Source organism: Manis pentadactyla, chromosome 11 (genome assembly GCF_030020395.1).
Source record: "Manis pentadactyla isolate mManPen7 chromosome 11, mManPen7.hap1, whole genome shotgun sequence".
Taxonomy (NCBI): Eukaryota; Metazoa; Chordata; class Mammalia; order Pholidota; family Manidae; genus Manis; species Manis pentadactyla.
This window is the reverse complement of record NC_080029.1, coordinates 115,412,586-115,435,489: the sequence shown is the minus strand read 5'-3', so window position 1 is coordinate 115,435,489 and position 22,904 is coordinate 115,412,586. Positions and strand designations below refer to the sequence as shown.

General features: G+C 41.9%; 1 protein-coding gene across 1 annotated transcript in view; it reads right to left on the bottom strand.

Moving 5' to 3' along the window:
* The window catches only part of IQCH (IQ motif containing H), a 233,156-nt gene that overhangs the window by 24,821 nt on the left and 185,431 nt on the right, over positions 1–22,904 (bottom strand). Inside the window, exon 17 of the mRNA XM_036932248.2 lies at positions 2,278–2,448. Within this exon, the coding sequence (XP_036788143.2) occupies positions 2,278–2,448 (171 nt within the window). The remainder of the gene's footprint in view (positions 1–2,277; positions 2,449–22,904) is intronic.

Sequence of the window (22,904 nt, the reverse complement as noted above, 5' to 3'; positions counted from 1 at the left end):
ATCTGTGCCTTTCCTTTTTCCTCAGTCTTCAAAGTGGGCTGTCAACTGACCATAAGCTGATAGGCTCACAGTCTGTTCACACTTGTTTGGGAAGCTTCAGTTTGGTTGTAAGTTGTATTGTGTGTGTAAGTGTGCATGCTGCTTTTAAAAATCGCTTATCATGCGAGTACACATGCATGGGAGCATGCGCCTGTGTGCACCTGCATGGTGGCACCAGGGTGAGAACGCCCACTCACCTTTCTGAAATCAAAAGCACTTTCAATTTATCCCTTCATTAGAAAATCTGCATAGCTTTTCTTTAGTGACTGTAGAGACATTTGAGTTATTGGAGATCATAATGCCTGCCTTTTGAGTACCGGCAATTCCTAAAAGTGTTTAAGACTCTTGATCACAGTGGAATTCCTGTGTGTTGCCTGTAGCTAGGATTGAAACCTATAGGCAAGATGGGAAAAATGGGAGATGGGAGAGTGCCTCTAATTTAAAGTACTTCTGCTTACAGCCTTCTGAAGCAACATACTTAAATGCAGCAAATTGTCTTTGGAAGTCTTGTGTTGAATACTAACTCAGTTTCCAGCTTCCTTTCGGAAATGGCCTGGAGTTAGGTTTGTTAAGCCAGAAGGGCTCAAGTTCTACTGCTGAACCTCCTCTAGCGTTGAATTTAGGGTCCTGTAGGTCCCTTTGGTGAGGATGGAGGCCATGGGGTGGGGGTGGGGGTAGGGGTTCAACCTGGGAGATTATTAGCAAGTCCCGGGACTTAATTAAAAGGGGTCTGTTTCTCCTTCCCAGTTCAGCTCTGTTTCTCTTTTTAAAAAGCAAGAAGATCAAGGGGCTTCCTGTGAGCAAGGGTACGTCCCAGGGCAGGACTGAGGAGGAGAAGGAGGCTGCTGCCTGAGTCTCCCAAGTCATCTGGCACCTTCTCCAGGCTACTCTTTCTGATGTACACTAGGTTCCTGCCAAGAAAGGTGACTGCAGGGACGCTGGGGAGAGTCAAACAGGGGTTTTTAAATCCAGATGTGTCTCCAGACCCAAACCAGCTCAGCAGAGAGGCAGGAGGTATTTCTCTAAAAAGGTATCTTAGGGCTCTGGGGGGTGGGGGGTCCTGTTAACCACTAGAATTCTTCTTTTATCTGTTTGATTATTTCGATCTCAAGTAGAGCTTCATAGGCAAAAATCCCACTTGCAGGAGAAGTAGAAGAAACTTCTGGCAGCTGTCAGAGCATTTGGGGCCAGGCCGCCCAGTCAGCTCTCATATCCACCTACACTGAGGGCCATCTGGTCCTCTTGACCTTTGTTCTCCCCCACGGTCAACTCAGACCACTACACCACAGAGATTACCTGGGTTCTAAGGTTGGTAAACCTCAACAAGCCCCAGCACTGCTGACCCCAGCCACCCTAGCCATGGGGCTACTGATGAGATGGGAGGCTAGGGACACAGAAGCAGGTAGATCACGAGGACCTCATCACCTCGCTGGGAAGGTGAGATTTTCCTGAAGACAACAGGAGTCATTTCAAAATCCTAAGTTGGGGAGCAACAAGCTCAGATTTGCTTTTCACCTTGACCACCTTGACTGTGTGTATGGTCAGGCTGAGGGGAGGGATGGGAGGCAGGGACTTTTGGGGGAGAGCAATGGTAATGCTAGTGTGAGCCAGTGAGAGTGGAAACAAAGGCAGTATCTTTGTGGAGGGAGAGGAAAGGTCAGGACTGAGGCATTCTGGCAGCTAGCATCAACATAAGCTTGCTGCCCAGCAGCGTGGGGACGGGCTGTCAGATCGGCCTCCTGTCCGACCCACCAAGAGGAAGTATGGAGGAGGACACATGTCTAGTGCAGGCTGGGATCATTTGACCCTGAGAACTCCAAACAGAGATTCTGTAGCATATTGGATCTAGGAGTCTGAAGCTCAAAAAAGAGATTGGGGCTAGAAAAATGTGGGTTTTTTAAAAGAAATTACTGGTAATTAAAGTGGTAGGTGTAGGTGTACTTGGTCAGGGAAGTGAGGTGAGATGAACCTGAGGGGAGCCCCCAGTTCTCCCCCTGGAGAACCCCAAACTCTTTCACCTCCCCACATGGTGTTTCGCTTTCTGGAAGGCTTTTCCCCTTCCCTGCGACCAATGAGTTTGAATTCCAGAAACCCACTTCGGAGAGGTTAAATGACTTGCCTGAGGTTCTTCCATCTCTCTGGACTCAAAGAGCCTGGCACAGAGCCAGGGCTCCGGAAGTAGCAATTGCGTATTGCTGGGCACCAAGGAGAGTCAGGAGGCAGCTGTTCCTTGCTTACCGGCATTGATGGGGCCTTAAGGCAGCTCATTTTCGTCTCTTTCTTGGAAACAAAGTGGGGCACTTCAAGGGTGCTCAGACTGCAATCCAGATGGCCGTTGGTCAGGTATAAGGTGAGCTGAGTCAGGGCCAGCTGGTCACTGTATGAGACCTTAAGGCCTGTTGCCCACACCTGATTAAAACAGGAACCATAGAAGTGAGGGTGAGATCAGCAACTGGGAGAGAAACCCAACCGGCCCTGAACATCCCAAAACCACAACAGACCCAACTAAACCAGTGTGCATGTGACTTAACAGAGTCAATATTTGTGCTTCTGTTTCTACTTCATTCACCTGAAGGATGGAGCCTCCAGCCTGTTTCTAATCAGAAAATCAAAGGCTCTTGTAGGAAGTTATAAAAATGAAAACACCCAGCCATGATAATCTACTGGAGATGGCCAGTTCCAAAGGGCTCGTGTGGAATTTGATTTTCCTGCCTGTGGTTTGCCATTCTAAGGTGGTCGGTGCAATGTTTTCCACTGAGAAAATGAGACTGGACAGAAGCCTCAGAGGATAGTAACTACAGAGGAGCAGATGGCGGGGGAAGAGTGAATATGAGAAAAGGGCATCTGTCTTGATTTTTAAAAAACCAGTGCCAGCCTCTCTGGGCATCTCAGTAGGATACTTCAGGGAAACCTATGATTGGCCTGCAAGTCTTCGCTCTAACTATTTCACCCTGAGGGTACAGGGAATTCACTCTACCACTCCAGTGTCCCCATGCCCTCCTCTGAGACACAGTGATAACTAACCCCTATCCTATCTGAATCACAGGGTTATTAGAAGAACACAATGATGTGACAAAAATTAAAATGCTTTGAGAAGTAGATATATAGTAGATAAATATTGTAAGCAATAAGTTACTGTAAGCTACTAATTAACTGAGTAGTGTCCATTTATTCCTTTGACATATTTACTGAGCATCTACTATGTACTAAACTGGGAATGGCAAAAGTGGGTCACGTGCTACCCCTTCCTTCTCCTGTGGCAGACCATCTTTAATTGTCCTTGGCACCCCCCTCCTCCACAATGAATCCAGAAGCACCCCAGAATCCTCCTCAATTCAATGCTCAAGGCTGGTGAAGGTGAGTTCAAAGCTATTGTGCTAGTCACTGGAGAGTCAGAGGTAAATAGGCGCAGATCCTGCCATCTAGAATGGGAGGACAGATACATTCATATTCAGCCAATTACAACACAATGTGCTACATGATATAATGAAGTGATGGGACAAAGAATGACTGAAAGCAGAAAGAAAGGACAGACTGAGTTTGTCTAGTGAAGTTAGGGCTGCATCTTGGAGAAGGTGACATTTGAGCTTCGACAGGCAATGCAAACATGACTGGTTCCATGTATTAAGTACCTGTAATGTGCCACGTGCTTCAAAAACATCTCAGATCTTTATAACAACCTAAAAAGTAACAGCCCCTTGTCATAAATGAAGAAACAGAGTTTCAGAGGGGTGTGCACAAATACACTCAGTAGTGGTGCTAGTATCTGAATCCAGTTCCATCTGGCTTGAAGTCCACCCTCTTCCTATTCCTTGCTGGAGGAGATGGCACCAATACTGGGCCCTGTACCAGTTTCCCAGTCAAATTAAAAGCTGAAGTTGCAGAGGATCAAAATATGTTCTTGTTCAATATAATCCATGCCTTGGAAATGTCTTGTGGAGAAAACATGAAGTACTGTATTTCTGGAGTGTGCTGTAATTAACAGTAATGCATTTTCACTGTAGGAAGTTGGAAACAAACATGTTTTCATGAAGACTTGATTAAACATTTTTTTCCTCTTAGAAGGACTACCTGCACCCCACACACTAACTCTGTATGTTAAATTATATAATATATCTGCCCTAGAGTGGACTCCTCTCAAACAAATCTAGCAGAGAGTGACTTGAGTAAGCATTGAATGTAAAGACCATCATTATAAGGATATTAAGAGGTCAAGCTGTCCAGGCCCCTTGCTAAACTGAAGCTAATTTCAGGAGTCATATTCGCACAGTAATGCCCTTTTATAATAGCAAATAAATCACATTTGCAACAATTGTTAAAAGCTAACTGCCAAGTATCTGTTGCAATTGTAAATATCCTATTTGTCAACTTAAATGTTTCCTGCTGTATGGCATAAAATGCAAATCAGATGGCAACAGCTACTTTTTTCCTCAGAACAGAAAAGTAAACTTGCTTCTCTTGTATGTCAGGCTTTTTTTTTTTTTTCCAGAGCTTCTATTTTAATGTTTCAGGGTCCTTGATCAAAGGGAAATGTATATGAAAATATTAATATTTATGTTAATAATATTAATGTTTTGGTGATAAGGACTTTAATGGGAAGACAGCACATTGTAGGGGAAAGAGGGAGAACCTAGGAGTCGGAGAGCCTAAATCCGGCCTTCTCAAATAGTATAAACTTGAACAAGCTCTTTAAGCTCCCTCAATCTCAGTATCCTGAAGTGTAAAAGGAGTGGATGATAATACTTACCACATAGGATTTTAAAAACAAATAAAATAAATGCACGTAAAATTGTCTTACAAATGATAAAGCTCAATACAAATGTTATTTATGATTGCTAAATATTTCCTGTAAGAGGAGGAGGATTGTATGATACACATTTTCAGTTGCTTATGTAGCTATTCGGTTGCCTCATTTAGTAACTGTTTTCCTTATTTATAATCATTGTGTTCAACCTCACAACAACTGAATTGAGTAGGTGGTTAGATTTGGGCAAGGTTGGTATTACTCTGTCTCCACTTGACTGATGAAGATACTGAGATCAAAAAGCAGCTTTACAGAGCCAAAGTACTTCTGCTTCCCTAGACTGCCCTAACCTCTTGGCTCTCAGAAGACATGGCAGAAAAAATTTCTTCAAGTCTTTTCCTCAACAGCAGGCTTGCCTGGATTGCTCAGATAATTGTTCTGTTCTCCATCTGGTTTTTCCATGGAAGACTCCGCCTGAGGCATGCCTGTTTTGTATACAGGGTCTCCTGCCCCCTCTAGACTGTCAGCCCTTTAGGGGAAACTGCTGAATCTCTGTTTTTCCCACAGCACCCAGTGTCTGGGGTATGGCTTGACTTGCAGTAGGCCACATTAGTACTTCTGATGCTTGACTGTGAACTCCTCTGCAGTCTTTCAGGATAGAATCTAGGTGGATCTCTTGAAGCTGGTTTCAGATCCAGATGCAATCAATATTCATTGAGCATCTCTTCTGAACCAGTCCCATGCTTTCACACACACACATCCTATTCTTGATTTTGGACTTTGATGTTAACTTTAGAACCTAATCTCTCTCTGCACTGGATACTCCCATCACAATTTAGATGAGTGATGATGGCAGCCTATACAACGGCCCTGTGAGTGGAGAGGGAGAGAGGTGGGTGGGTGTCCAACGTTTAGGAGGTGGCTTTGACATAACTTGAAGGACTTGCGGTGACCAGCTTGACAGGTTAACTGATTAGATGTGAGGGTGAGGGGAAAACATCACTGAAGGTTAGCGCTGGAAAGACCCTGGAAAATCATCTAAAACAATCAGTTTACTTTATAAATGAAGCAACTGTGGTGTGAGAAGCGAAGCAGTTTGCCCTCGGTTACAGAGCCAGGTACCAAAGGTGTGGAATGAGAAACCAAGGTGTCTCGGCTCCTGGTCATAAATTACTTGTTGATAGTTGTTTGATTGATGATGTCTAAAAATCATTTTGTTAAAAGTGGCTAGAATACTAGGGAGATTTACATCAAGGCCTTAAGAAGCACAAGCAACACAAAAATATTAATCTCAGCATTACTTGTAATATTGAAAAACTGCTGCTGTCCAATGTTTAGGCATCATTCAAAAAGATGATGACATATCCAAGTGATGTGATAGTCTGTGGTATTATAAAGATGATGATTATGATTAATTTTGCTGAATTGAAAATGAGTTTTGATGAGGTAGGAAGATACATAAAACAACAAGAGAAAGATAAAGGACAATATGACTTTGGCTTTGCAGATATACATAGAAAAGACTAGATGAAAATATAACAAAATATTAACAGTCACTTGTTGATATTAGTAGAATTATGGTAAGTGCAGTTATATATAAACGTTCGTGTATATCCTAGATCTGTACTATCTTATATAGTAGCCACTAGCACATATTGAACACTTGCAATGTGGCTGGTTCAAACTGAGATGTGCTATAAATACAAAATACACACCAGAGTTTGAAGACTGAAGAGGGAAAAGGAATATGAAATATCTCATAATATTTTGTACTAATTACATGTTGAAATGATAATAATATTTTGATTATTTAGGTTAAACACATTATTAAAATTATATTCATCTTTTTAAGTTACCTTTTTATATGAGGCTACTAGAAAATGAAAAATTATACACATGTGGCTTACATTTGTGGCTTACATTCTATTTCTACTGGATTTGTTGCAAAAAGTGCATTGCAGCTTCAGCAAGGGGCAGGGGCAGGTCCAGCACGGGTGGAAGGAAGAAGTCCTGCAAGGGCTCCAGCTCTCCACTGTTTTCACGGGCACCATGAGCGATGCTGTGCTCACTGCAGCTGCCCTGGGAGGCCTGGGGTAGGCAGAACACAAGGCGGAAGGCAAAGCAAGAAACTGCAACAACCTCACCGACCTGCAAACGAGCATGTGAGAACTGAAAGACAGGGTCAGGCAGAGGCAAGCCGGCCCAGAATTGTTCTGTTCTGAGGCTCTGGATCCTGTCTGGGCTGCAAGCTTTGAGATGAAAAGGTAATAACACACTTCTGTCTGCGGAGGTATGGGAGAGAGGCCCAGCATCGAGTCCTTTATGCCTTGGGTGTTCCGGGCAGATGGAGGCCTCCTGTTCAGCCCTGTTGCTTCTGCCTCATTCCTGTGACAGGCAGGATGGACGGGCGGCAGAGCAGGCAGGTGTGGGCAGATGTGCTCAGACCCTGTGTTCTGTGAGTGTCTCCAAGTGCAGTAAAGTTCCAGAGCAAGAGTTTGGTCTTGCCAATCTTCCTTTTGAGCATCAGGATAGGTATAGGACCAAGAGACTAATTTTTAGATCAAATAAGATTTGTTGAAGAATCATAGAATTCCAGAGCTTTTAAGAATCCATGACGTTTCCACACCCATCTCTAGATTTTTTTCTTCTTTTTCATCATCACCTTTTTTTCTGTAAAGAGCAGAACTTGAGGCTCCAGACAGGAAAGTGACCTGCTGAAGTCCCCACTCTTGGTGCCAGAGCCTGATGAGTGTTCCTGATCCTCGGCCAGTCACCTCGCTGGGCTGTACTTTGCTTGACCAGGCACTGGAAATGCTAGACCCTCCCTCAGTTGCCTCAAGATGAGGCTAACTGGAAATTGTGATGATTTCTCACCTCGTAGAGAATTTTTTAAAAGGCGGATAATCCAACTAAGACAACTGGGACATGCAGCACTGAGAATTCACCCACCACATGATGGCATCCGGCCTTTAGGGCAGAGTGTGATAAACGGCACACTTCTCAGCAGCCTGTCTTGGACGAGGGGTGTGTGTACCACCTCCCTACCCATGCTCGTGTGTTTATTCATACTCCTGATCTCACAGGAAATCCACGATTGGATCGCTTAATTTTTTCTAGAGTGACACCAAACCCTCAGCCACACTCAGTATAGAGGCCAGATCACCTGCCCAGCTGCTCTGCTTTCTGGGCAGTACAGTCACGAATAAGCCAAAGTTTGTCCTGTTCTTACTGGTTTGGCTAAATACAGATTCAGGGGCTTATTTCCTACTGACGACTGTGGAGGTTGGGGATCCATTGAAAGGTACTGAGCAGAGGAGTGACACGGTTTAACGTATTGCTAAAGGGCCGCGCTGGTGTGGTGCAGAGAAGTGAACATGAGGGGGTCAAGGATGGCAGCAGGAAGGCCAGTTAGGAAGCTACTGCAGTGATCTGGGTGAGGGACGATGGTGGCTGGACGGGATGGAAAAGTAGAGGACGGGAGAAGCAGCCGTAGTATAGAGACATCTCAAAACTAGAACTTCTAAGATCCACTGATGGGTTGGATGTGGGTATGAAAGAACGAGGAGTCAAGGATACCCCCAAGACTTTAACCCTGAAAAAAATGGAAGGATAGAATTGCCGTGGACGAAGTGGGGCAGACTGATTTAGTTTAAAGAGGGTAAAATCAAGATTTCAGGTTTGGATATATTAAGTTTGAGATGCCTTTGCTGAATGATGTCCTAGTGAATGGAACAAGATCAGGTAGCTTTTCTTTTTCTCTCAGCTATAAAATCAGAGGATGGGCTTGGCTGGGCTGTAGGGATAGAGAAAAACGAGTGCCTGGTAGGCAGGCATCTTTTCCTCTGGTGTCACTTTTGAACCTTTGCCTGGAAGCTCTCCTTGGTTGGGGAGAGGCAAGATCTATAGGAGGTGAGGCCTTCATTAGGGAACATCCACTCTGTTAAGGCTGAGATGAAATATGGTTGAGAAGGATAGGGGCTTGGTGGGGAAAAGAGGCGACAACAACTTGAGGATACTGGGGAATGGCGAGGCCTATGCCTTGAGGGAGGCAGGTAGCTTTGCTAGAATGGGAAGAGCACTGTGCCAACGTACAGGACCTTGCTGGGGGTGATGGCCTTGCTACTCACTGTCTGTGTGATCTTAACTTCCTTTTTCTCTCTGGGCTTCAGTTTCCTTTTCTGTTAAGACATTCCTCTCTGTGATGGTCTCTACCTCTGAGGGCTTTTGTGAGGATCCAGTGACTAGAGAAGATACTGTGTGGGATTATTATTGTGAGGTCCGGCAGTCACAAATCTGTTTGGATCCTGACTTCTTCTGCGTGGGACTGCCAGAACAAGGAAGGGTCTGGGGCAGGTGTAAGAACTCACTTGCTTGGTGCCGATTTCACTGTTCTAGCCTGCTTCTCAAAATGGGGAGCACATTTATCTCTTCTCAGATGCTGTTTGAAAACAGGCTTTGGAATCCCAGCCAGCATACAGAGAACATACTCTCTTAGGTAGTACGAAGTCACATCTCTTCCCATTTTGATCATCACCAGAAAACACTGAGCTCTTAGTTGTGGTAAACAACATACTTCATATTAATTCCAAAGAAGTTGGTACACTGCACTTGAAGAATTTCCATTCAGAAGAATATTAATGTGATTATGATATTTGGGAAGAATTGTTTGTATTACATTAAAAAATCAATGCAGCAGAGGGGACTGCAGCCTCTTGGCATGTTGCCACCTGGTGGCGGATGCTAGGATGGCACAGTCGCTTGGAGAGACTAACTGCTGTTGCCCTTGTTTGGGGCCGTCAACCTTGGCCCTGATCAGCCACTGAGACTCTTAGTATGCATCTTGGAGCGGTTCCCCTTTGTCTCTATTAATCTTGTTTATCCTTCTGGGCATGATTTAAATCAGCTCCATGAGGCTGTCTCTGAGCAACTAGAGCATGCATTTTTCTCTACCACCCACCCTGGATGTTGCCTTCTACCGGGCCTTTGGAGCCTGTGGGCCAGAAGGAGCAAAAAATCTGGGCCCTGCCACTTAGCACTCAGGTCCTGGTAGTCCACCATGCCTAGGGCCTCTGTGATCTGCAAAGGCCTTCAAAATGTTTGGCTTCTGCGGGGGTGGGGAGAAAAGTCACTGGGTCCCAAATATGTAAAGAAAACTGCAAAATAACACGTTTTTTTTTTTAAATAAACAAAACTGACATCAGTTAAGTGCAACACAACTTTTATGTAGTTATGTCTAAATCATATTCCATGAGAGTGCATTATAATACATCTGATATGATGTGGGTGACAGAATCTCTAAAACTAAAAATACTCAAGTCCCAGAGAGGTCTTGAACAGCTCTGTCCAACAGACCTAAAAGGACCTTCACCCCCACCTCCTTTTAAGGCTGAGGACTCTGGGAGATGAACTGACTTGCTCAAAATCCTCAATTAGGGAAAGAGCTGGGATCAAAGCCCACGTTTCCTGACTCCTGGTCCAGATCTTTTCATGACATCTAAGGTAGCATTAATAGCCCAATCTCTCTGTAGTGCCAGAAGCTTCTCTGTGACTTTGGAAGTTCTTTCAGGGTGTTCAGGAATTACATTAAACATTAATTTGGGGATCCCAAATGGAAAACATTGAAATTTAAACATGTATCAGCAGCAACTCTATTGATGTTTTTTCACTTCTGTTTAAAAAAATCACAAAATTTTTAATATGCTTTTGCTTTTTCTGCTTCCATTTCCAAGTTTCTCCCACTAATTCTATATATTTGTGATCCTCCCTCTATTACTTTTAAGACTGATGGCCTGATATTATTTGTATTCTTAAGGTACAGAATTACATACTCATTTCTTTTTCTTTAAGTATTGCCTTACTTTTTTATCATGAATTTTGGAAGCTCATTTTCTTATTTTGACATTAAGCATAAACTATAATAAGCATGAAAACTTAATTTTCATAAGCTATTACACGTTTCTAGGACTAGTAATTGTATATGCTTTGTCCACAGCAATTCAACGTAATAACCTTATGCTGCAGATAGTTATTCTCCTTCTTTAATTTTCACACCATAAATGTCAAGGCTGGTGAATGATTTGCTTAGTTGAGAAGTTCCTTTCAAGTTACTACAAATAATCTCCAAAAGGCTTATATGTGAATCTTTAAAGCATAAAGCTCCTGCTCTATAGCTCCCATTGGGAAGGATTCCTGTGCCCAGTCTTTGTGGGTGTGAAAGACTCTTGTGCAAAATGAGATGAAGATGAGCACCCAGCTCTGTTCCTATCAAGGCCATGAGTTGGCAGCAGACTCTGCCTTTCCTTCTCTGTTTCCTTGACAGCTCCAGTAAGTCAGAAGTTTTTATAAAAAATATCCTTAGCTGCAGAATATATAGGCAAGAAACACTGGCTGTCAGAGCTATGGCTTTGGAGTTGGTCTGGTCCAGTCTTCTCAAACCCTAGGCACGAGGCTGCAAGAGGGGAAAAGACCTGGTCAGGAGCAGAGTTCAGGTCAGAAATCAGAGCGTCTTGATTTCAAGTCCAAGGCAAGTTTGTTTACATCTGGCAAATTCCAAGAGAGGAGAATCGGACCGAGGGCAAGAACTTCTTTTATTCATATGTGCATCCTGCACAATATCTAACACAGGACTCCTGATAAGTGTGCACTATAAATCTGCTGGCTGATTCAATTAAAAAACATAAGGGAAAATAATCTTCCCTTTGATGGGAGAGCTACCCCTTCAAACCCACAAGGACGGCTGAAATAAAAGAGAAGATAACAAGTGTTGGCAAGGATATGGAGAAATTGGAACCCTCGTACATTGCTTGCAAGATCGTAAAATGGTGCGACCATTTTAAAAAACAATTGGCTGTTGCTCAAAAAGTTAAACTTTCAGTTACATATGACTTACCAATTCTACTCCTGGGTACCTAACCAGGAGAAATGAAAACATATGTTCATACAAAACTTGTACATGTTCACAGTAACATTATTCATAATAGTAAAAAAGTGGAAACAATCCAAATGTCCATCAACTAATGAATAAACAAAAAGTGGTATAGTCACACAGTGGAATATTGTTCAGCCATTAAAAGGAATGAAGCACTGATATATGCTACAACACTGATGAATCTCGAAAACATTACATTGAGTGAAAGAACCTAGTCACAAAGGATCACCTATTGTATGATCCCCTTTATATGAAATGTCCAGAATAGGGTAATCCAGAGAAACAGCAAATGGTTTCCAGTGGCTGGGTGGAAAAGGTTGTGGGAAATGATTTCTGTTGGGTTCAGAGTTTGTTTTTTGGGAAATTGGAGAATGGTGGTGGTTGTGTAAACTGTAAATAATATTAAAACCACTGCAGTGTACACTTCAAAAGGTGAATTTTATGGCATGTGCAATACCTCAATAAAGCTGTTATACACACATGCACACACACACAACCTAACCTCCAGGAGACCCATTCTTGGAAGAGCACCTACAATATTTGAATGGTTACTTGTTTGAATCTAATTGAATATGTAAATAATGATTGAATGAAGGAGCTTGTTATAAACCCCTTTCTAAACTGCCTCTGAATTGATTCTAGGTATTCATCAAGTCTATACCTTAAAAAGCTTTCCATATGTGGGTAAAAAAATATCTGCTACATACACTAAAGCAAACTAGTGCCTAACAAGGGTTAATACTTGGGGCTCAATAAGCAGCCATGGGCTGGAAGGGATAATATATTGGCAGCTATCAAAAAGACTTCATTTGCTCAGAGGATACAGTGTCATTTTTCTAAAAGGGAGTACACTTCCTCCTACTCCCAACCACAGCCTTTCATTTTGTATCAGCTCCTGAACTGAGTGGGGTTGGACGTGATCAAATCCAGAAGAGAGTCAGGGCTGGTTGGACAAGTGGGCAGATGACACACAAAAGCTTTGTTCTAAACACTCCCACTTCCCTCCTTCCCTCCTGTTGCTCCTTCCAGGGGCTTCCCAGCGCCTCAGCCTGCCTTCTGTGGCTCAAGGCTCCTCCCAAGCCCTATGCCTTCTATGGAAATTTCCTCATCCCCATCAAGTTAATCCAATAATCTATTAAATCCTGACTAATTTGGTGACAGGAGAGGGCTGAGTGCCAGGTAACACGTTTGTCATAATGGAACCTTTGGATTTGACTATCTGAGAGGTGAATGTGGATTACACAAGTTTGCCTTTGTTGTATATAGACTCTGGTGTTGGAAAGATTCAGCACCCTATCAAGCCAAAATGCCATCTTTTTTGATGGCAGCAATATTTAAAAAGCTGCCTATTTGACCTCATGGAAGAAAGACTAGGAAGGTAGATGTGGAGAAGTAAAAAGGGAAATTAATGTATATAAGGGCCTATTATGTACAATGCACTTAGGTATTTTCTCATGTCATCCTCCCAATCACCTTGTGAGGTAGATATGAACATCCCCATTTTATAGAAGTTAAAGTGGAGGTTCAAAGAAGCCAGAAATGTGCCCAAGTTCCATAGCTAAGCAGCAGGGCTAGAATTAAGATCCAGGGTTGCCTAACTCTGAGATCTATGTTTTTCTCCTGTGCCTTCTCTTGGAGATTACTCCCCGCCTGGCAAAGGGAAACAAATGCCTGGTGGAATGAAGAGTGAGCTCTGTGGTGCCAGCAGTCACATCTAGAAGCTCCTCCGATTACCAGGTGGTTCTGAAGTCAGAGGAAGGCCTGTGATTTACTGTGAGACTTTGGGCAAGTCACTTACCACGTTTCTGCCTCACCTTCCCCATTATTTGTAAAGCACTTTGAGAGCCTATAATAAAAGAGCTGTATAAAAGGCAAAGAAATATTGTCCTTCATTGCAGGCAAAAAGCTAAGGTTCCTTTTTGATCAGTTCAAGTCCGTGGCACTTTCCAGAAATGTATGGGTGTAGACTTAGGGCCCTGGGAAAATTCCAGCTGGGGAGCTGCTGGCTGGAAATCACACTGCAGTTTCACCTGAATAAGTAAGTGTCCCTCAGCCCTGGCTTACCTGTCAGGGATCTGCTGCTACGTCAGGCCTCTGTCCGCCTAAACTTCACCCCAGAGGCTACTTTTAACTGACTGACCCCCCATGACACCATTTGTCCCTTAGGTTCAATTTGTAGCAAATGCAGAAACTGTTAAGGTTAGTATTTCCTTTTTTCCTTCCTCTTTTCCTTCCTCCTCTGCCCATCTCTTCTAAGATCCAATGCAGTTACTTGATATATTCCTTACTCTCAGGAGAATGACTGGAAGGCTTGTAAATCATGGCAGATGAGTATGAATTCTTAGTTTTAGTTCTACTTTTATTTGATAATGCATTTTATACAGTCTTTATTACTTTCGTCATATTACCTTTATCAACAAGTGAATAAAAAAATACAAAATGCATACACAGATGTTTTCCCCCCCAAATCTGAGAGAGCTTATTCTTTGGTATACCATAAATCTTTACGATGAATATAACTTTGATAGTTATTTCTTTAAAAATTGTCTTCTTTATTTTTATTTTTATTTTTTTCATGGGTAACTTCAAAAAAAATTGAAGAATAGTTGATATACAATCATATATTAGTTTCAAGTATACAACACAGTGGTTCAACAGTTACCCACATTAGTAAATCTTTACCCCAACTAGTGCAGTTACTATCTGTCAACATAGGAAGATGTTGCAGAATCACTGGCCGTATTCTCCATGCTGTACTGCCATCCCTGTGACCAACTTATATTATGATTGAGAATTTTTGTGCCTCTTTATCCTTCTCACCTGCCCCACCCATCCACTCCAACCTCTGCCCTATGGTAACTGCCAGTCACTTCTCAGTGTCTATGAGCCTACTGCTATTTTGCTATTTTGTTCATTTTGTTTTGTTGTTAGATTCCACATGTAAGTGAAATCATATGGCATTTGTCTTTCTCTGCCTGGCTTATTCCACTTGGCTTAATATCCTTTAGGTCCATCCATGTTATTGCAAATGGGAGGATTTCTTTCTTTTTTATGGCTGAATAATATTCCATTGTGTATATATATACTAGGTCCTATTTATCCACTCATCTGTTGATAGACATTTTGGTTGCTTCCATATCTTGGGTATATTGTAAATAATGCAGCAATAAACATAAGGGTACATATATCTTTTTGAATCAGGGATTTTGTTTTCTTAGTGTGAATTACCAGACGTGGAATTATCTGTTCATATGGTATTTCTATTTTTAGTTTTTTGAGGAACCTCCTTACTGCTTTCCACAGTGCTTGCACCAATTTACATTCCCACCAACAGTGTAGGAGGGTCCCCTTTTCTCCACATCCTTGTCAACACTTGTTATTTCTTGTCTTTTGGATAGTGGTCATTCTAACTGGTGTGAGGTGATATCTCATTGTAGTTTTGATTGCATTTCTTTGATGATTAGTGATGTAGAGGATCTTTTCATGTGCCTGTTGGCCAACTGTATTTCTTCTTCAGAAAAATATCTGTTCAGGTCCTCTGCCCAATTTTTAATTGGGTTATTTGTTTTTTTGGTGTTGAGTCATATGAGTTCTTTATATATTTTGGATGTTAACCTCTTATCTGATGAATCATTTAGGAATATATTCTCCCATACTGTAGGTTGACTTTTTGTTTTGTTGATGGTGTCCGTTGCTATATAGAAGCTTTTTAGTATGATGTAGTCCTACTTGTTCAATTTTGATGTGGCTGGAAAAATATTACTTATGCTTCTGTTCAAGAGATTTTTGCCTATGATTTCTTCCAAGAGTTTTATGGTTTCATGTCTTACATTTAGTTCTTTAATCCATTATGAGTTTACTTTTGTGTATGGAGTTAGGCAGCAATCCAGTTTCCTTCTCTTGCATGTAGCTGTCCAGTTTTCCCAATACCATTTATTGAAGAGACTGTCTTTTTCATTTTATATTCATGGATCCTTTATCACATATTAATTGACCATATATGCATGGGTTTATATCTTGGCTCTTTATTCTGTTTCGTTGATCTTCAGGCCTGTTCTTGTGCCAGTACCATACTGTTTTGATTGCTATAGCTTTGTAATAGAGCTTGAATTCAGGGAGCATAATCTCCCCAGCTTTGTTCTTCTTTCTCAGAATTGCTTTGGCTATTTGAGGTATTTTGTGGCCCCACATGAATTTCAGGATTATTTGCTCTAGTTCATTGAAAAATGCTGTTGGTATTTTGATAGGGATTGAATTGAATCTGTAAATTTGGACAGGATGGCCATTTTAACAATATTAATTCTTTCTGCCCATGAGCATGGGATATATTTCTATTTATTTGTGTCTTCTTTAATTTCTCTCATCAGTGTCATATAGTGTTCAGAGTACAGATCTATCACCTCCTTGGTTAGGTTTATTCCTCAGTATTTTATTCTTCTTGCAGCAATTGTAAATGGAATTATTAACCTGATTTCTCTTTCTGCTAGTTCCCTGTTAGTATGTAGGAATCCATCAGATTTCTGTGTATTAATTTTGTATCCTGAACTTTGCTGAATCCAGTTATTCTAATAGTTTTTTGATGGAGTCTTTAGGGTTTATTTGGATGTGTTTTATCTCTGTCTTGTCTGATTGCCATGGCTAGGACCTCCAGTACTATGAATTTAAGTGGTGAGAGTGGACATCCTTGTCTTGTTCCTGATCTTAAGAAACACTTTCAGCTTTTTGCCACTGAGTGTTACGTTGGCTGTGGGTTTGTTGTATATGGCCTTATGTTGAGGTATGTTCTGTCTATACCCAATTTGTTGGGGGTTTTAATCATGAATGGATGTTGAATTTTGTCAAATGCTTTTTCAGCATCTATTGAGATTATCATATGGTTTTTATTCCTTTTTTTTAGTTAATGTGGTGTATCACATTGATTAATTTATGAATATTGTACCATCCTTGCAGCCCTGGAATAAATCCCATTTGGTCATGTTGGATGATCCTTTTGATGTACTTTTGAACTTGGTTTTCTAGTATTTTTGTTGAGGATTTTTGCATCTATGTTCATCAGGGATATTGGTCTATAATTTTTTTCGTAGTGTTTTTGTCTGGTTTTAGTATTAAAGTGATGCTGAGCTCATAGAATGAGTTTGGAAGTACTCCCTCCTCTTCTAATTTTTTGAATATTTTAAGAAGGATGGGTATTAGCTCTTCTTTAAATGTTTGGTAGTGTTCAGCTGTAAAGCCATCTGGTCCTGAACTTTTGTTTGTTGGGAGTTTTTTGGTTACCAATTCAATTTCATTGCTGGTAATTGGTCTGTTCAGATTTTCTGCTTCTTCCTGGGTTACTCTTGGAAGGCTGTACTTTTCTAGGAATTTGTCCATTTCTTTTAGGTTGTCCAATTTATTGGCATATAATTTTTCATGGAATTTTCTAATAATTCTTTGTATTTCTGTGGTGTCAGCTGTAACTATTCCTTTTTTGTTTCTGATTTTTTTTGTGTGTCCGCTCTCTTTTTTTCTTTGTAAGTCTGGCTAGGGGTTTGTCTATTTTGTTTATCTTCTCAAAAAACCAGCTCTTGGTTTCATTGAATTTTTTTTTTACAGGAAGTTTTTTTTTTCTATCATTAATGTACAATTACATGAACAACATTATGGTTACTAGACTCCCCCATTATCAAGTCCCCACCACATACCCCATTACAGTCACTTTCCATCAGTGTAGTAAGATGCTATAGAATCACCACTTGTCTTCTCTGTGATATACTGCCTTCCCTGTGTCCCACCCCCCCTACATTATATGTGCTACAAGCTAAAGGTTCTTTTTTTTACCTCCTTCCTCCTCCATTCTTTAAATATTAAGTATCATATTCTGTACTCTTTGTCTATCCCTTGATTGACTTTGGCGGTAGTTGATTTGATTTTGGATCTGCTTAGTAATTAATTGTTCTATTTTGCTGTGGTTTTATTTCCCCTGATGACATCTATTCAGCCTTAGGAATACTTCCATCTATAGCAGTCCCTCCCAAATACACTGTAGAGGTGGTTTGTGGGAGGTAAATTCTCTCAGCTTTTGCTTATCTGAAAATTGTTTAATCCCTCCTTCAAATTTAAATGATAACCTTGCCAGGTAGAGTATTCTTGGTTCCAGGCCCTTCTGCTTCATGGCATTAAATACATCATGCCACTCCCTTCTGGCCTGTAAGGTTTCTGTTGAGAAGTCTGATGATAGCCTGATGGGTTTTCCTTTGTATGTGATCTTTTTTCTCTCTCTAGCTGCTTTTTAAAGTCTGTCTTTATCTTTGATCTTTGCCATTTTAATTATTATGTTTCGATGTTGTCTTTCTTGGGTCCCTTGTGTTGGGAGATCTGTGCCCCTCATGGCTTGAGAGACTATCTCCTTCCCAAGATTGGGGAAGTTTTCAGCAATTACCTCCTCAAAGACACTTTCTATCCCTTTTTCTCTTCTTCTGGTACCCCTATAAAGCAGACATTGTTCCATTTGGATTGGTCACACAGTTCTCTCAATATTCTTTCATTCTTAGAGATTCTTTTTTCTCTCTGTGCCTCAGCTTCTTTGTATTCCTGTTCTCTAATTTCTATTCCATTTACCGCCTCTTCTACTACATCTAATCTGTTTTTAAATTACTCCATTGTATGTTTTATTTCAGATATGGAATTTCTTAATGATTGAATCTCTTTCTTAAATTCGTCCCTGAGTATGTTTATGCTGTACCTCCATAAGCATGTTTATGATTTTTATTTTAAACTCTCTTTCAGGAAGATTGGTGAGTTTAGTTTCATTTGGCCCTTTTTCTGGGGTTTGTGAGATTTTGGTCTGAACCAGGTTTCTTTGACGTTTCATATTTGTATGTGGCGCCCTCTACTGCCCAGAAGCTCTAGTCTCTGGAGCTGCTCAGCCCATAGAGTGATGTTGGGGGTCGTAGGGGAGCAGAGCTGGTGCCTGGGGGGAGGAAAGAGCTGTTTCCTGATTCCCAGCTGCAATGCCTGTCTCCAGTACCAGAGCCAGTGGGCCAAGCACAGAGGTACAAGTCTCTGTGCTTGGCATCTCCAGCTGTTGTAGGTGAGGCCTCCCTCTGGCTGGCCTGATGCCAGCTCAGTGACTGCCGGTTTGTGAGCAGATGCCAGCAGGCCAGGAGGAAGGCGCAGCAGGCTGCATGTCACAGTGGGGGGCCTTGGAGCTGAGTAGGCAGCCAGGGGGATGGAGCGCCTGAAGCTCCTCAAAGTCCCCAACCTGCTGGGCATAGTGCACCCAGACAACCTTGTCCACCTATCCCTTCTCCCGCGTAGCAAGCTCTGTGCAAACCCTGTCCCTTCAGCAGCCCTCTCACTGCTAGAAAGCCTCTCAGACCGCCGGCCTTTCCTTTGTCCCAGAGTGAACAGATGTGGATCCCCATCCTCAGCAAATGGCCGGAATCTCAGTCTCTCAAGCACTCCACCTGTCCCAGCTCCCCAACCCCACCAACCTCCAGAGCACCACACAATGTAGGTCTGTGCTCCAAAGCAGACCTCCAGGGCTGGGTGTTCAGCAGTCTTAAGCTTCCAACCCCTCCCCACTCTGTTTCTCTTCCTCCTACCAGTGAGCTGAGGTAGGGGAAGGGCTCGGGTCCTGCCGGATCAAGGTTTTCGTATGTTACCCTGTTTTGTAAGGTCTGCTCTGTTCGTGAGGTCTGTATGCAGTCTGGTGCAGCCTTCTTTCCTGTTGCTGTTTTAGGGGTAGTTGTATTAACTGTATTTTCACACTATATGTGGTTTTGGGAGGAATTCTCTGTCTCACCTCTCATGCCGCCATCTTGAATCTCTCATTGATTTTATTCTATTGTTTTATTATTCTCTATTTTATTTATTTCTGCTCTGATACTCCTCTGATCCCTCCTTCCTTCAACTAACTTTGGGCTTCATTTGTTCTTCTTTTTCTAGTTTCTTTAGTTGTGAGTTTAGACTGTTTATTCAGGATTGTTCTTGTTTCTTGAGTTTGGCCTGTAATGCTACGTACTTCCCCCTTAGAACTGTTTTTGTGCCATCCACATGTTTTGAACTGTTGTATTTTTGTTTTCATTTATCTCCATGTATTGCTTGATTTCTTCTGTGATTTGTTCATTGATCCATTGATTGTTTAAAGGCATGTTGTTTAGCCTCCATGTTTGTGGGATTTTTTTTTGTTTTCTTCATGTAATTTATTTCTAGGTTCATACCATTGTGATCTGAAAAGATGTTTGGTACAATTTAAATCTTTGAATTTATTGAGGCTCTTTTTGTGTCTTCATATGTATCTATTCTGGAGAACACCTATGTGCACTTGAGAAAAATGTGTATCTTGCTGCTTTTGGGTGGAATGTTCTGTAGATATCTATTAAGTCCATTTGATGTAGTGTTTTGTTCAGTGCCTCTGTTTCCTTATTTGTTTTCTCTAGTTGATCTGCCTACTGATGTAAGTGGAGTTTTGAAGTCCCCTAAAATGATTGTACTGCTGTCTACGTCTCCCTTTAATTCTGTTAGTATTTGTTTTACATATTTAGGTGCTTCTATGTTGGCATGGATATTTATCATTGTTATATCCTATTGTTGCACTGATTCATTATGTAATGTCCTTCTTTGTCTCTTGTTACTTTCTTTGTTTTGAAATCTATTGCATCTGATTTAGGTACTGCTACTCCTGCTTTTTTCTATTATTTGCATGAAATATCTTTTCCATCTCTTCACTTCCAGTCTATGTCTTTAAGTCTGAAATGAGTCTCTCTTGTAGGCAGCATACAAATGGGTCAATCTTGTTTCGTTATCCATCTGCCACCCTATGTCTTTTGATTGGTGCATTCAGTCCATTTACATTTAAGGTAGTTATTGATAAGTATGTACTTATTGCAATTTTATTAATTGTTTTCTGTTTGATTTGGTAGTTTCTCTCTGATGCTTTCTTCCTCTTTTATATTCTTTTCTTGTAATATGATGGTTTTATTTATTGTTGAATTTCCCTTTTTAAATTTTTCTGTGTATCTATTATAGGCTTTAGGCTTGTGGTTACTGTAAGGTTCATAGGTAGTTTCCTAAATATATGACAGTCTGTATTTGGTCACTTTTTTAAACACAATCTAAAAGTGTTTGATTCTTCTTTTTTATTCTTCTTCCTCCTCCACACTTGATGTATGAGATGTCAAAATCTGCATTTTTGTGTATCCCTGAACTGATTTTGTATATAGTTGATTTTAGTACTTTTTTAACTTCAAACTTGCTTAGTTAGTAATTGGTCTAATACCTTTACTATGAGTTTATTTTCACTGATGGAAAATATGTAGGATTAAGAATATTTCCATCTACAGAAGTCCCATTAACATTTCCCGTAAGGTTGGTTTAGTGGTGGTGAATTCTTTTACTTTTGTTTATCTGGGAAACTTTTAATCTCTCCTTCAATTCTGAATAATAACCCTGCTGGGTAGAGGATTCCTGGTTGAAGGTCCTTCTGTTTCAACACATTAAATATTTCATGCCACTCTCTTCTGGCCTGTAAAATTTCTGCTGAGAAATCTTCTGATAGCCTTATAGGGTTGCCCTTATAGGTAATTTTTGCCTCTCTCTAGCTGCTTTCAAAACCCTCTCTTTATCCTTAATCTTTGTCATTCTAATTATTTTTCTTGGTGTTGTCTTCTTGTGGTACCTTTTGTTAGGGGCTCTTTGTGCTTCCAGACCTGGATGTCTCTTTCCCTCCCTAGATTGGGGAAGTTTTCAGAAATTATTTCTTCAAAGAGACTTTCTACTCCTCTGTCTCTCTCTTCTCCTTCTGGTTCCCCTATTATGTGAATACTGTTTAGTTTGGAGTTGTCACATAGCTCTCTTAGCAGCCTCTTGTTTCTAGAGATTCTTTATTCTGTTTCTCAGCTTTGTTGTTTCCTGTTCCCTATTTCCATCTCATTGATTGTCTCCTCTACTTGCAGCAATCTATTATTCATTCCCTCCCAAATGAATTGTGTATTTCATTTCAGTTACTGTATTCTTCAGCTCTGAGTGGCTCTTTTTCAAATCTCCTGTCCCTTTTTTGAAGTTCTCCCTGAGATTGTCAATATTTTCACAGATCGGTGAGCATATTTATGACTGCTACTTTGAAATCTTTATCAAGAATATTGATGATCCCTGTTTCATTTAGCCATCCTATTATTTTGTTTGGAACATATTCCTCTGCTTCCTCATTTTGTCTGGGTTTCTGTGTTTCTTCCTTTGTATTAGGTAGATCCACTGTGCCTCCTGATCTAGAGAATAATGGCTTCATGAAGAAGGCATCCCCTGGTGCCCAGAAACTCAAGACTCTTTGGTCACCTGTGCCTGGTTCTCCTTTGTGGTAGAGCCACAGTGCTGTTGGTGGGCCGTTGGGCAGGGCCACCTTTCTGCCTGTCTGCTAGCAGTGGTTGGTGTCTGTCAGCAGAGGCCCTCTGTGGGCCGTGCAGAGGCACTTCTCCTGGGATCGTTGTGGGTGGGGTGTCCACTGCCTTCCAGGCAGTGATGGCAGTACTGCTGGGCCAACAGGGTGAGGGTGGCAGATGCACATGGTGGTGGGTGCACAGAGGAGTGTTGGGCTGGGCTGGGCCACTGGTAAGGAAGAAGGAGTGTTTGGAGCTGGCTCTTGCAGGCATTTCCCCAGTTAGGCTGAGGGAGACTGGGAGCTGGGCAAGAATCCTTCTGCTTGGCAGGCAGCAAAGTCTCCCTCCACCTGCTGGCCAGTAAAGTCTGATCACTGCTGGGCTGGGTAGATGGGCAAGTACACAGAGAAGTACCTCAGGGCTGAGCTGCTAGTGAGGGGGATGGAGCGTTTGGTGCCAGATCCCAAAAGCATCCAACCAGTTGGGCTAAGGAAGGGCTGGGGCAGTGTTGTCCACCTGCCCTTTCTCCTCTGGAGAGAGCTCCATCCAGCCCCTGCCCCTCTGGCACCCTTCCTGCTGCTGATAAATCTCACCACCAATTCTGTGTTGGATCTCAGCAGGGCTGATGGAGTGTGCCTATCCTCCACAAATGGCAGGAGTCTCAGCCTCCCAGAGTGCTCTGACGCTCCCTGGTGTCCAGCCCTGTTAATAACCAAAGTGCAGTGCAATGTGGCCTCAAGTTCTCAGAGCAGATCTCCAGGGCCAGGTGTGCAGAGTTCCTGAACACTGTCTGCTCCCTGCTGTGTTCCTCTGCCTCCCACTTGGACTGGCATGGGAG